At 38.5% G+C, this 15979-nt stretch overlaps 1 protein-coding gene across 6 annotated transcripts in view; it reads left to right on the forward strand.

The window, feature by feature from the left end:
• The window catches only part of CTNND2 (catenin delta 2), a 636038-nt gene that overhangs the window by 115251 nt on the left and 504808 nt on the right, over positions 1 to 15979 (forward strand). For all 6 annotated transcript variants that reach the window (XM_030971656.1, XM_030971657.1, XM_030971655.1 and 3 more), the window contains one exon: positions 6219 to 6352. In XM_030971656.1, the coding sequence (XP_030827516.1) occupies positions 6219 to 6352 (134 nt within the window). The remainder of the gene's footprint in view (positions 1 to 6218; positions 6353 to 15979) is intronic.

Here is a 15979-nt window from a genome sequence, read left to right on the forward strand (position 1 = left end):
ATTACACAAGTTTTCTGGGCAGCCTGTTCTAATGATTGACAACCCTTTTGGTGGAGAATTTTTTCTAATATCCAGTCTAAACCTCTCCTGGCAGAACTTGGGACTGTTTCCTCTTGTTGTATCATATGGTGCTTGGAAGAAGAGACCAACCCTAAGCTCCTTTCAGGTGGTTGTAGAGAATGATAAGGTCTTGCCTGAGCCTCCTTTTCTCCAGGCTAAACAACCCCAGCTCCCTCAACCTCCCTGCTCTGGACTTGCTCCAGCAACTCAACATCCTTCTTGCTGTGAGGGGCCTAGAACTGGACATAGGATTCATGGTGCCAAATACGGGGTGGCAATCACTTCCCAGGTGCTGCTGGCCACACTATTGCTGGTACAGGCCAGGATGCTGTTGGTCTTCTTGGACACCTGGGCACATGTGATGGCTTCCAGATCCATTTCTGCCAGGCAGCTTTCTACCGGGCTTCCTCCTCACATTATCCCTATTTCAGGGTGGGACCTTCCCGGGGGCCACAGGGAGAGCCCAGCCCGGCCGGGCTCTCTCCCAGGCCGCAGGGCCATCCCTGCCGGGTCTCTCCTGCCCCCGGCCCTGCTCCCGCTGTCCCCTCGGGGCTCGCGGGGCTGTTTCTGGCTCGCTTCCCCCGGCTCAGCCCTGGCTCTGGGCAGCGTTTTGCCCTCCCTTGCCCAGGCTTTCCCCGGGGCTCAGGGGCTCAGCCGTGCCCTGCGCTGGGGCCGCTGCAGCCGCTGGCACCGCCTGGGGCCGGCCTGGGCAGCGCTGGCCGCTCACAGAGCAGAACACTGAGCCCAGCTGAGGGAGAGGATGGTCTCGTCCGGATTTACAGAGTTGTTGTTTATTTTTTTTTAATTGAGATGAAGTTTTTAGATGCTCTTAGAAGGACAGGGGAAAAAAAATTAAAGGGTCAAACTCTAGACAGAATTTTACCAGCGCTTTGGAATACGGGAAACCATGAATTATTTATGTCTCACTTCCCAGTATGTTCCCAAAAGGCTGGTAGTATTTTCCCTGTTCATGTCTATGATCGCCTAAGATTTTAATTCTGTTCTCTCAGGAGCATGTTTATGCTCTGACTTACAGAATTTCATCTGTGTTTTTGTGGCACAGATAGAAAATAGTGTTGCTGTTGCGGAAATTAAATGTAGCCAAGTTACTTCTAGCAGTTTCTCAGCTATGGTGTACTCTCTTAAGCTGCTTAGCTTTTCTTTTTCTTCTTGTACTCCCTCTAACTTTCCTTTGTTTTTGGTGCTAAGTTCCCAGGAGTGTGGGTCAGCCAACCTACTTTATGATGAAAAATGAAAAGTATTGGGGTGGCTTTTTTAGAGAAGGGAAGCCAGAGAAGAAGGAAAGGTACCATGGTCATTATCATTACGTGGGAAAATGCTTTTTTGAAGACAACTGGTGAAATTATTAGGTTTTTTGTGCCCATGCTGAACGGTGGAGGAAACAGGGAGATTATATGTATTATATTAAACAGCAAAGCAAATTTTCTACTGATAAGGCCAGTGGAGCCTGGAGCAGAGGGAGGTTGCTAAGAGAGGCTGCAGTAAGAGAGGCTGCAGTGAGAGAGGCTGTGCAGAACTGGTTCTGTGTGTTAAATATGTGAAATGACAAGAAAAAATCTAATTTGTCTAGAGATTTGGTAGTGGACAAGGGGTGCAGAGGCTCATTTCAACCATATTTTATTTTCTAATTCTACAGTACTAGCAGTTTTAGGTCCCACTGAAACCTGAGAATGTAAAATTTCTTATGATGAAGACTGAGCTAAATTAAAATTCATTTCTGAACACATGTGCAAATGTGAGTGCTTGCTATGTTGATGTTTGCCGTTGAAACGCTGTTTTATGTTGCTAAGTCATGTTTGGTTTTTTTTTTAATCTACTTTACCTTCAGTACAGTACTGTCTCTGTAGCTTGTGAAAATTCATTCTGTGTTTCCTTTCCGTATGGTATCTCTCGTACAAGTTTATGTAATGAACAAATAACTGTTACAGTCTATAATGTTAACACTTCAGCTGGATATCCCAGAGCTGTAGATCCAGGGACACTGGGCTACTAAGTGCTATTGGCTGCAACCTTTCCCTTTGAAGAACTATAGTAACAAATGAACTCATATGATAGATGTTTGAAATTACATTCTGTGTCCAGAAAAAACATTTTAATAGGGGCACAAAACATTCCTTTCAATGTCAGAAACATTTATTTTGATTTCTCTGTTTCTATGTTTCTAGATGAAGAGGACATGTGCAGCATGCCTTTTTTTTTTTTAATCTTCCCCATTCTTTTAATATCTAGACTTAAAAACAAACAAACAAAAGTTATGAAAACATGCAGTGGTTGCAGAATGTTAGCTACTGTCCAGATATTGAACCTATTTGAAGCAAGTACAATTTATGACAGTAGTTGATTGTGTAATCAGGGTTTTTTTCCCATTTAAACTAATGCTTGCAAATGTAGACTAATAAAGCAGTTATTGAAGTGTTCTTTGGTAAAAACAAAGAGTTTAAAAAAAACTTACAGACTAAAAATTAAGATTTACTGAAATTGGATATAGCCCTAAAAGAAGTTAACAATAGCAACAGGCAGCTGCTGCCTGTGTCTCATGGATGTAATTGTTTTGATCTCGCATAAAGTGTTGTTGTTGTACCAGTAGCATCTTTTTGGTCGCAGAGCAGATTCCCCCCGTTGGCCACGCAGCCCTGCAGTCACTCCCAAATACACTTTAAATATTCTGGAGCGTTTGTGCTAGGGCAAACATTCTGTGTAGTCCTGGCCTCCCAGTCTTGTTTACTTTGCTGGGTTTTACCTCCTCGGGCGAGTGTTGTTTATGGAACAGCCGATTCAGCAGAGCCTCCCCGCCGGGGTCAGGCAGCCCTGGGGCAGCGTGGGGATGAGCTGAGCAGACAAGGGGCTTTTCCCAGAGAGCTCCCTCAGCATGGCACCGAAAGCAGGGTGCAGCAGGGGTCTGCTCCCAGCCAGGGAGCCCGAAAACATTTCCCCAGGCGCCTCATTCACTGCTTTGGTTGAAATAAATAGGGCAGGAGATCTTTCTCCTTTTTAATGCCTTTATTAAAAACTAGCTCGGATGGGAAGAACGGACGGGTCACGCTCACGCCCGCTGCTGCTTCCAGGAGTGGCATGGAGGAGGAGGAAAGGTGTAGCCATGATGTTTTCTGAAAGATCCTTTCCTTAGGATTTTTTCTCCTGAGAAGCTGAGAGGCCTCAGGAACAAAATGTAAACAATGGTTATCTGGTGCTGTGGAAGGCAACAGGTGTATCTGTGATTGGTCTCATGTGGTTGTTTCTAATTAATGGCCAGTCACAGTCAGCTGGCTCAGACTCTCTGTCCGAGACAAAAGCTTTTGTTATCATTCTTTCTTTTCCTATTCTTAGCTAGCCTTCTGATGAAATCCTTTCTTCTATTCTTTTAGTTTTAATATAATATATATCATAAAATAGTAAATCAAGCCTTCTGAAACATGGAGTCAAATCCTCATCTCTTACCCTCATCCTCGAACCCCTGTGAACATAGTCACAGAAAAGTGCAGCTTTGTCCGTTGGACTGCAGGCAGAACTACTACTTCAACCATCACGAGAGCAGCACAACACTGCCCGTTGCTTGGGGTTGACATTCCAGGTCCTTTGTCCAGCTGACATCTTTGAGGTTAGGGTGAGGGTAAAAAGGGTCTTAGAGGATACTGGATTCTGTTCCTCATATTTAGACATCACTCTGGTCCGTCAATTCCATGTTGGCTCATTGTATTTAGAGGTTTTTGTTAGGTTTGGTGAGTGGCTTCTTCCTTTGCATGCTGGTTCCGAGGTCATTTGCATGCCAACTCCGATGTCCCCTCCTCTTCACTTCCAGGAAGCAGCAGGGTGCCACTCGACAAAAGGGGGAATTCTTAACCATCAACAACAGGTAGTTAACAAAAACAACAGGTGATTACAACAACAAACAGTTAGAACTCCACCCTGGCAGCAATTAGCCCAACCTGTGAACTCTGCAACCTTTTTAAAGAAATGGGCAGATGCAGTTCTTGGAGCCTCATGCTGCTGTAGTTCCACGTGTCCCCCTGGTGAGTTGCCCCGAGCAGGGAGCACAGCTTCCCTGCACCTGGAGCCGAGTGTATGCCAGGCAGGTGGGACTGCTGCTGCACTTGTCCTTGCTCGTGTGCTTGGATCCCCTGGGCTCCTTCAGACTTTGCAGGCTACGGAGCTGATAGCAAGGAGTGTTGCATCACAGTGATTTCTGCACAGATCACTCTGCAAAATTAACTATCAGACAACAAAATCAATTATTAGGCCATTTGTAATTTCTTTTTTTGGATGTAAATAGCCACACAAAAAAAAAACCCTACTTTTGTTTCTATTATGATAATGTAATTATTAATTTACTAAGAAAATATAATAACTAGATGGTTTGAAAGCAAGGTAACAGAATAAAGGTTTATATGTGTGTGCCTGCATGTCTTTTCTCTCTTACTTTACAAGACAGCAGCAGGTTTAATTATATGTCACAAACTAGTTAAATTCCTGTAACAGAAGTCAGTTCTTTTGTTAAAAAAACCCAAGAAAATGTAATCCAAGAAGTCCTTTTAGATTGAGGTAATGGAATTGTTAAGAAGTTTTGTTCGGTCTGCTTGTACTTGTGATAGAAGAAAGCAGGTTTTCTATGTTCCCCCCAAGGAACCTTTCTTTCTCCCCAAGGTTTTCTAGTTTAACTTCAAGTAGTGTTTGTGTCTGGAGCAAGGGTATTACCAGAGCCAAAGATTTAGTATTTACCATTGTCAGCCAGATTTGCTTACAAAAAGTAAGCTCTATGAAAATATGTAGCTTCTTTAACTAAAATTATATATTATCACATTCTTCAATATATAAACTAACCTAGCCTGAGATTTAGGGAGATTTTTCTTCTAACAAATAACTGGCTTTTTAATGAATAATCTGTGCTTTTATGTTTTTGTCTTGCATATGTGTGCCAGTGTCTCGAGCTTCAGGAAGCTTTGGAAAAATGCTACCCAGCTGGGCTAGCTGTGTCTTCTTGGGCAGCACTGTGGCTTCAGAGACAAAGCTTTATAGAATGTCATTTTCCCTTATTTTAGAAATCTAATTTCCATGGCAGACTGATGCAGGGATGCCTGGGCTGGGTATTGAGTTTTGTATTTGTTTTTACCAACTACCCTTTCCTACTGTTTTCAGCCTTCTCACTTCTTCAAGAAAAAGCTGTATTATTATATTTTAGCAGAATAGAGCCAAGGCAGGAGTTTTGTTTCTTATGCAAGTGGTGGCTGCTCTGAATATCCCCGCTGCTCTTTATGAGGCCCATCCAGCTGGCAGCCTGTGGGCCACTTCTCTTGCACAGAACAATTCTGGCCAGCTCCCACATGAACATGGTTTTATCCTATCGTGCCTGTGCATAACCATGCAAGCTGCCTCTCTGCTCCTTTACTTCTGGAATGTGGCACAACGTGTCTGCCTCTGGAGATGTGCCTATAGTGACATTTAAACAGAGATACTGCACTGTAGCTTACCCTTCAGAAAGATAAATCATTCCACAGTCACACCACTGTTTTGCCCTCTGAAAAGAAATGCTAGAAATGCCTTCAAATGCCAAGACTCTTCTTTTTCTTTTTCTTTTTCTTTTCCCTTTTTTTTATTGGTAAGAGATCTTAAAAATGGCTTAGCAACTGGTGTGCTGTTTTTCATAAAAATACTCAGATAAAATGTTGGCAAAATTAGACTAGAAGAAAGAGTATGAAAGTTACCTAGGCTTAAAATATAATATATGTTAAATAAACATGTGTGTTAGCAAGTAAACACTAGATAGCTTGTATTTCTCTCATGTATCATTTGCTGGGTTTCTGTTTGCAAAGCATTTCATGATTCATTACTTTCATGATACTATAATTTTATGTTGTATGCTGCCACTGGACTACTATACAAAAATCACAGCTATAAATTATTTGAATCCTTCCAAATGTACTGCTGGTAACTATGTCAGAGTAAGACTGGGAGATAAATTAATTTTTTTTTAATTCAGAAATTGTTTATGTTTTAAATAAGTAATATATTCTAAAGTACAGAACAGAAGCATATTCTATAATTTTTACTTTAAATGACTGTTATTCTTGTATTTATATGAGTTTGCTATTTATCAGGTTTATGATAACAAATCCATTGTTTTATTTCTCCATGAACTGCAGAAACTATGCCTGTTCCAGACCAGCCCTCGTCTTCTGACAAGACAAGTTCCCTTAGTCCTGTGTTGAACACATCCAATGGAGATGGCTCCGAAACTGAGACAACCTCTGCCATTCTAGCTTCAGTCAAAGAACAGGTAGGCAAGTGATGCATCTGTAGGCTGGAAAACAACAGCATGATTTACTGTTTTTTTTTTTTTTTTCAAATGTTTCATATTTGGTATCTGAATAATTTAGTTCACAAATGCATATTGCAAAGAATCTTAACCATTTCTTCATGCTTTAATATACTTCTGTAAGCTTTCCTACAGTATATTTAATATAATTTAATTGAATTGCTCATTTTATTCTCCACTTTCACACTTTACTGTGGATGGTGGTTTTCTGATGTCTCTCCTTTTATTGTTGGCAGTCTGCATGTGGAGTTACAGTTTACTGGCATGTAAGAGTTATAGAGAAATTGTGGCAAAGATGTGTATTGTAGAATTTTTAAAGGATTAGTAAGAGCCCTAGGTTTTTAAAATTTATGTACATCTTTTTGGGGGTTTGTGTAAAACCTGATGTGAGATTATTTCAGGGCAAAACTGGGTATAGATAGAGGCACTCAGTTTTGGATGATTAAAACAAAAATATTAGAAATTTTCAAGGAAAAGCTCTTCAGTGTCATGGTCTGCTTGATGCTAATAAAACAGGCCTGGACATTTTAATGTAAATTTTTGTGGGCAGAATATCAGAGATTTTGCTTTTAATGCCTTTTTGTACTTTAGGGGATGGTTAATATTTCAGTTAATGCAAACAATTGGTCTCTGTCACTACCTCCTTTGGTTTGACAGCATCAACAAGGAGAGACATTAAAATCAGCTGCTTTTAGGCAGCTTTCTCCTTGCTGAAGGTGTTTAAATTGGTTCTTCCTTTATCAGGTACTGATCTTTCCCTGCCAAAGACATTCACTGGCTCTTGATTTAAATTAATGCATGAGTTCAGCTTATGATATCTCTCAGGACTGGAGTAATAGCTCTTGAGTCTTAGAGATCTTATAAAAATTTTAACATCACTCTTCCTTGGTTTTTTTTTGCTATATGCCAGTTCTCTCTTTTGGGTGGTAGAGGTTAGTCATATTTTCTGTTCTGAAAAGAGGATTGCAAAAATGAAATGTTATAATGTGGAGCTTTGTCTAGAGATTTGTGGCACATCATTGGAATTGAAAATTGCCCATGGTTTAGATGTTTGTATTCTCTTCCATGTCAATGATATTTCTTGGGTGTGTGCCAGTGTTTCTGCCTGTGTCACTGCATTATTTTGTAGAAAAGTACCTGCCTTACTTTCTGACTCTTTGATAGTGAAAAAGTATACAGGGAGATTACATAGATAGAAGTTATATGTGTGTTGGAGTGTGACTCACAGTATGGAATAGTGACAAGAACTTCTCTGTTTGGTGTTGTGATTTTCGCTAGTTTATACCTGGTTATGTGTTTTACAAATGATCCTTCCACCCCTATAAATCAATTGAGTACCAGAGGAAATTGCTGCTGAATCCACCAGATGAAAGGGATTTCAAGTGGTAATATATTAGCAGACTTATTTCTGATTCCTGTGAACCACAGCAGAAAGGAGCCTGTAATAAAGTAGTTCTGCATTCACTTATCACCAAGAACAGCCTAGCCAGCTAACCTAAGGTACTGCAGACTAAAAAGATAATGTCTTGAACTATTGTGATACAAGGTACCAAAATTTAACAGGTGCTCTCTTAAGGAAATTTGCTTCTTGGCAGATATCTCTAGTCACACCTATCTTGAAGCTGGAAGACTATAATAAGCTCAAAACCAAGTAGTAATAATAATAATAATAATAATAATAACCATAATAATAATAACAACCATAGTAAACATAATAATATTACACTAAACACCCCCCACCCCCAACCTGCTTCCAGCCTTTTTCCCCACAATATTGTTTTGACACACTTCCGTTATTTAATGTTCTGTTGGAAAAATTCTAGGAAATGCCATAGTCCTAGTCTTCAGACAGATAAAATACATTGCACTGATTCTCCATTGTTGGAGTAAATTAAGTTAAGTTTCTAACTGACTGTTCAAATGGGTAGCCACCTGCTCTTTAGAAGAAGGAAAGAGTTACTTTACTGTCTGGTATGTGATTTTGCTCTGCATGCTTTTTGACTGTAGCCAAAAATATAACTGGAGTTACACAGATACAATTATTCAAAAGTACTGTCAAAATTGAGAAATTAAGGTGTTTTTCAACATATCAGTCATAATTAGGATGGTTTTCAACTAATCAAGTATATTACATTTTCTTTTTCTCTGCCGATGCTTAGCTTTAAAAGGTTTCCTTGCATTTTTTCTCTTGGAACACTTGGGGTAACTTCATGTGTTACTTCTCATAAAATAAATAGAACATTGTCACTGAGTGATGGCAATAAACTATGGTATCTATGATATGGAAAAAAGTAAAAGGTGTTTGCAATCTTTGAAGAGGGCAGGATACATTATAGGCACAGAGAAGTGGTAATAAATGTTGCATTTATTTGTTTTACTTGAATGTCCTATATGAAACTTAAATGATATATTCAGAAAATTTAAAGTTTTGCTGTGCTTGGTTTGAAAAAGAGGTATCCCTGTGCTGTCACATTTTGAGGAACTGATTTATTGGGTCTAAAAAGTTTATTGGGGCAAAAAATTGTGCTTGATATGCGAAATGTAAAGTGACACACATGATTGTCCTGACTCGATAAGAAGATTTAGCCACATGCTGTTCAAGCTGAGGGTATCTGTCAAAAGAGAAATTTTGCTGTTGAGGAGTTAGGTTGATTTTGGGAAATGCAAATGCAAAGCACCTTGCTTTGAAATACAGGCCATTTCATTTGTGCTTTACCTCTGGACAAGCGTGCTGATTCATGTTTGGGTTTCAGACTTCAGAGATGCTATTCAGAACTGATAGATAAGGAACTTGAATCCATTCTTTATCCCTTGCTGTGAACTTTCTCAAGGTTAGACAGCGCTGCTGGAGGCAAGGTCAGGATCATTCAAGATGTGTCTTAAGAAACCATGAGATGCCAGGCAGTGATCTTTGGCTTAGCTGTTTTTGAGCAGTCCTTATGAAGAGAAGTAGTAAATAACTTCTGTGAAAATGAAAGCTGTTGTTTTGGGATTATTTTGTGTGGGTTTTTTGTGTGGGTTTTTTTTTTTTTGGTTTGGTTTGGTTTTTTTGGTTTTTTTTTTGAGATTTTTAGACAGTATCAAGTTCTTTAAAGAGAAATCAAGCAAAGAGACATAATTTCAGTTTTCCATTAAATGTATGAAGGAGTTTTTTCCTTACGATATACTGGCAAACACCTTTGGCCCAATGCTTCATACGTTTTAGAAAACATGAGGACATTTCTCTTTGCAGTTTGTCATCTGGTTTTGTATCTGTAAATACGGGAAGACTTCTTCAACAAAAAGTGAGATATCAGAACTCTTAATTTGTGAGAATATATGTGATAGATGCAACTATTTCTGCAAAAAGTATGATGTGCCTCTGATTGGGAATTTCCACCAGCAAAAGAGACTTCTGAGCCCACTTGTTAAAAAACATCCTGGGAAGGGAGCTGTTGTTGATGCTTTTTTGAAGGTGGAAATAGCTGCTGGGGAGCCTTTTGAGTAAATATGTAATGAAGCTGATGCTTTTCCTGGAAGTCTCCAGGCATATGTAGTTCACAGTACTTGGTTCTTGGCATACAGAAAAGTGCTCCCTTGGAAGCTGAGCAGGATTGCAGTGACCTAGCAGAGGCTTGTTTTGGCAGATTTTATTTTTATAGGAACACTTGGAAAAGATGTGATAAATTAATTTCCTAGCAGTAAGATCCAACTTGAAGTATGGGCAGCTTTTTTCAACTCAGAAATAGTATCATGCATCTCTTTTATTTTCTTTGTGGCTCTGGATTCCTTTAGCATCTTAGTAGTAGGCTGTTTCAGAGAACAGCTTTCACTTTCAGAAAACTTATGCAAAGAAAAAGTTGTGCCAATGTTAATATTTCTTTTGAGTCTTTTTTATACATACCTATTTCGAATAAAGATACTCATTTCCAGTTGCACCCTTTCAAGAAAAACATTTAGACTAATCCTTTTGAAATATTTCTCACACGGTTCAAATAAGTATTGATTGATATGTACTTTACATCATATTGCTGATTGCAGAGAATGCAGAAGTCTGGCTTTTATGGTTGCTGGTGGCTTTTGGTTTGGGCTTTTTGGGTTGGGTTATTTGGGATTTTTTTTTGTCTTTGCAAGATGCATTTTGTTCCTAAAATGGCTTATGTTACTTTTAATATTTACTATGTTTTTCCACTAGAAAGCTACTTGTTTGTCAAGAAATTATGATTTGAAACTATGTTAAAATCACATACAGGGCAATAATTACTAAGTGTTATTATTCTTGTCAGTATTAAATAAGGGCAATATATCTGACTTAAGTAAACTTTTACATTAGGTGTTAGTACCCTTTGGAAACAGGGTTATGTATGCCATGCACATCTTATATAGGTACATGTAAGTAAGTAAAAACTGCAGTAATTTTTTTTTCTTTGGTCTGCCAGGTTAAGTTTCAATTCAGACTATATCTTTTGAGGTCTTAAGTCCAGAAGAGATGTAAAATCATCTAGTCTGACCAGCAGGTCATAGCATTTCCTAGAGTCATCCAAGTTTTGGGCCCCCAAATCTGATTACAGAATGACATATGCACTGTTTTCCCTAATATTATGCATGCCATATTGTAATATGTAATATTCACCAAATAAAACTCAATTCTTGCCTTTTGGATACCAGTAATTACTCTAGTAGTATCAAGTGTTCAGCAGGTTTTCTAAATAGATTCAATTACGATATATTCATGTCTTGCTTCCCCTCAAACAGCAGGCTCTGTGTCTGCTCTCAAAAGTTCTAGCAACTCTATTTCGAACTAATGCTAATTGTATTCAATCAATAGGTATTTCTTTCATAATTTCCCTTAAGTAGCATGTCAATATATTCATTTCCTTAGTTATAGAAGTCCCTTGTTTCCAGTTGAGTTTTAAAATATTCCCAAGAGATATTCCTCTTCTATTTTCATTAATATATTGATTTAAGACAAGAAGTGGACCCTGCTGTATTGTATGCTCTAGAATAGCACAGGTCTGTACAGTGTTTCTAAGTTGCTGAATAGACCAACACATTATTGAAATATGAAGCTTTGGAGTACAGCTGGTGTTTCCCAGATACATCTTCGGGTTGATGGGAATTGCTTTTGAGATGTACTACTCTGCTACTGGAAATGGCAAGGTGAGTGGAGACGTTCTGAAGAACACTCTCACATTGTCTGTTGAAGAAGGAAATTGTGGAAGGGGCTCACAGCTGGTCTGTGAGTCAGAAAGAGTTCGTTGAAGAATAGAAGCTGATAAGAGTTGTCTTTTCCCCTGAAAGGATTTCTGTCAAGGCCGTTGGCGTGGAAACAGAGAAGAAGAGATAAATGAGAGGCTTGCAGTTAGATTTTGGTGGAAAACTGTGGTAGAGACCACCTTACACCACTGTTGATTTATTTTTTATTTGTGAGAAGGTATAAAAAGACAGCATGCTGCAAAAATAAGAGAGATAAGACTTCTCGAATACATGGTGTTCTTCTGTTTGTTACGACCGTCTTAACAGTGACAGGAAATCGTGTAATGTATTTGGTATCCACCCTGCTCTACAAGATTCTCAGGCTCTTCATTTAGTCTGGGGCTGCTTTCACACAGTTCTTTGGAGCAACTGTGAGTGTATTTGTGTGGTGCTTCTCAGGAAAGAGAAGTTAACAAGACTGGAGACCTAGACAAGCAACAGTTACTCGTGTTCAAAACCCTCTAGCCCTTAAGTCATGCCAAAGGCCCTGTAGCCATAGTAGATGCAGAATGAAGAAACTAAAAATTGCTTCACTGATAAAAGATTGCAATTATAACCCAAAACATTTTTGGTATAGTTTAAAATGAGCTGGAAGTGGAAAGGTTTCTGCAGAGATTTAGTGTGATCGAAGAGTATTGAGGCAATATATCCTCCCAGCAAAACCATTTTTGAAGAGAGAGAAGAAAATGCTAATTATCAGAATAAAATTAGAGTTAACTATGATACTATTTTGACTTGAAGTAATGTTGAAAAATTAATATTTCAAAGCCAGGAATTTCAGAGAAGCTGGATAGAAAGCCACTTAGCCACAGCTCAGTCTAATGCTAATTTAAAGCATTAATAAAGGCCATCACAAAGAAAGGCAAAGTATCCTTTCTTATCAGGCAGCCTGTATATGAACATGCTTTTGGTAATCCAAAAGCACTTCTGCCTTAGCTTATTTTTTTGCTAGTAGTGGAATAGTTTCAAACTTAGAATAAAGATACCCTATGAAAGTAATAATATTGATCTCAATGCCAACATAATTTAAATTTTAGAATATTACATTTTTTACATTTTAACATATTACATTTATAAGTTTTTAAGATCGTTGATTATTTTCTCTCTGGTTTCATTCATTAGGGCTTCTTTAAACATAAAATATTTTTACTTCTAAACCTGACTTTTTTAACCAGTGTAGTGGTTATTTCACCTCAAAGTCACTTGAAAGGCAGATCTGAGCTTAAAATACTTACAAGAAGCGAGTCAAGTTGTGCCTTTTCTGTTTCTGACGCATCTCCCTCTGTTGTACTGGCAAAAAATGTACTTCTGCAGCCATGTGGGGAATGCTGCTGGGGAGCTGAGTGGGTTGGAAATATGAAAAGATGAGATGGCAGCTTTGGGTTATTGGAGGTCGAGTGTGTTGCTTTCCCTTTTGGTAAAGGGCAGATGGGTCGGCTTCTTTGCAAGTATTGGGCTTTTTTAGCATGGCTGTTGTTAACATATACTTCAGACCATGAGTTTAATCAACTTTGCTGTAATATTTGGAATTATTCAGAAAGTCCAACATAATAGGTCTATATAATTGTTCAGGGGGGCAGAAGTTTTGGATGTGTCTCCCATAAATCTGCCCCATTGTTTCTCTAAAAGCAAATTACAGTCTTTATGAGACTTAGCTATCCAACCTGTTTTCAGCATTTTTCTCTTTCTGCACTTGAATTAGGCAATATCCATCAGCAGTAATTTTCATTTGCATAGAGAATATTTGAGGCTTGAGTTCCAAGGCTTTCAAAACCATCACACCTCTTCTACAGAAAAAATTAGGTGCTTTTAAAAGGCAAAACTCTGAAGGCTTAGTTAGTGATTGCTTTTATTTCTTCTTTCTTCTTGGGGAATGAAAAAAATGACTGGAGCACTTTCCAGATTCCACAGTGACCCTGTTTACTTGTCTTGCCAGTGTTTTTCATGCAGCTTGCTCTTAAAACTTACCTTTTAAATGGGATTTTTGAAGGAGATTTGATTTTTGTAATTATTTTAGCAATTTTTGTTCCTCTTATGTAATTTTGAAAACTTCACTACTTCTATTGTGTTTCCCCATCTGTTTCTATGTGTTTTCTCACATGTTATTATTTTCTAGTCCTGATGCATTTACTCTTAAAGGAAACTATATCTTCATGTGGGTAGTTTAAATCTTTTACATTTCTAGGTAAAACTACTTTAGGGGTAGGCTGAATCATGTTATGTTTTGATGAAATAAGCTACAATTTAGTTTATCCCCATACATGAAAACTAGAACCCAAGAAATCCTAAACTAAGTTTAAACTTAAGTCTACCCCAGAGTTAATGTACTTTACTACCAAAATAACCTTAACCTAGGCTGTGAGTTACAGAGTTATTATAAGAATAAACCAGTTCAGAATAACATAAAAAATCGATTTCAACATGTGAAGCATGTACTTCTCTTTTTCCTCCTCTGAGTTGAAAATGTGTTTATCTCTGAAATTTCTGGTGAATTCTAGTTGCTTCTGATGATGATCTTTCCACTGTAAAGGGGTAATAGGCCAGCAAAGGACATTATTCTTTTTAAAAAAGTACTTTGAAGATTCATAGTAAAGATCTAGACAAATTAATTGCTTAATTCATATTTCTTTTCCTCAGTATTGCATTGTATTTTAGGTAAAACTTTACTCACTTTGTTTTGGAGGAAGGCTTTAGATGTATAACCTATAACATGCTTAATAGTGGAGCCAGACTTTTTGTGGGGGTTCCTTACTGCTTTTTATGAATGATTTTTTTTTTCTATGCAAAGAGTAAATTCAAGTCCTGAGGCCCAAAAATGTTTTTCTCCTTTTTATTTTCTCAAAGATTTCATTGTTTTTGTTTTTTTTTAAGGGGTGTATAGGAGATGACAGCAGCTTAAACTTCCTTCCTTATTGAGACCTTGTCATGGTGCAATACTTTTCGACTATGTTCTTTTAGATACATGTAGAGGACTCTTTAATCTATAGCAAGAAGTTTAATTAATTTCGTATTACTTGCAGTTACAGGGGATTTTGATTTGAAAGTGATACAACAATTGACTCAAATCAAAATTGAGTTAGTGAGGTGCAGCAATTGCGCCATATAATTGATACAATATAAATGGAATTTAATTATTTAGAACAAACTCACCATGATGGTGCTGAGCATCTCCCAGTCCCCAGAAAGGAATGTGTTTGTTGAAGTCAGCTGAAGGCCACAACTCTGTTCAGAAAGGAGCTAGTTCATTAAGAGTTCCATATAATTCCTATAAAGCTATCCAGCAAGCTCCCCAGTGGGGACCATATTCCTTCCCTTCATCACCCTCTGAGTCCAATAGCATGAGCTGTCCTGCATGGCTGGAGCTCAAGGCTGGCAGCCTCAGGGCCGTGACGCAGGTCTCCCAGGAGATGTGTCCCACCTCAGCCCACTTGCCTGGAGTCTGCTGTTGCACTGGGACTTCATCAGTCACTCACCGTAGGTGGGATCACAGCAGACAAGGCATGAGGGCATGGCTAGGCTCTGCAGAAAAGCATAAAACAATAATCTAAACACCTATTATATGAGTAAGAGATTCCCTTGATTAGAGTAATAGGATGATAATTTATAAGCAGATCCAGTACATACAGAAGTTACATTATTTCAACCAGAAACTAAAACTAGCTAAAACTAACTTAACCCCTGAAATGAGTTTTGTTTTGCTTTGGGTCTGCATTCCTTTCATTCAGGGACAGGCTCTTAGGCAAACAGTCAAAATACTTTGCTGATACAGTCAGTTTGTCTAAAACAAAGGCACCCTTGGGTTTCCCTTGGCAGAGAGATGAGTCTGGCTTCCTTTTCAAGGTTTGTGATCAATCATGCCATTATTCTCCCCTGAGCCTTCAGGTCATGTAGTCTCTATTTATCTCTTCAGAGCATTCCTTCATTGTGCGTGTCTAAGCTGTGAGTGTGTAGGGGGCTGTGTGAGGAGGGGGTGTCTTTGATCTGTTAAAGCTCTTTGGCCCCTTATTTTAACAGTATATGATTGGAAAATTTGGTTTCCTCTGTGCAGAAAATTACCTTTTTGGGTAATAACCATTTTTGACACCATTTTTTGTAAGCAAAAACCTGCCACTGGTTATTTACATGACAGCATACAGAGTAAAACTTCTGTTTCTGTTAGTATTCCCTTGGTTTCTTCAGTCTGGATTGTAACACAACAGATAGATGCTTGTAGTCTGTTTCCTTAGTTGCTTCCAAATGTAAGCTTTACTTCTCAAATTTCATCTCTGTTCCTTTAGTTGCCACATTTGCTTTTCCTGGATTTCTCAAAAGGCATTATTCTTTACATTTTTCAGACAGTCCCATGTCTTATGC

This window comes from Camarhynchus parvulus, chromosome 2 (genome assembly GCF_901933205.1).
Source record: "Camarhynchus parvulus chromosome 2, STF_HiC, whole genome shotgun sequence".
In the NCBI taxonomy this organism is placed as follows: Eukaryota; Metazoa; Chordata; class Aves; order Passeriformes; family Thraupidae; genus Camarhynchus; species Camarhynchus parvulus.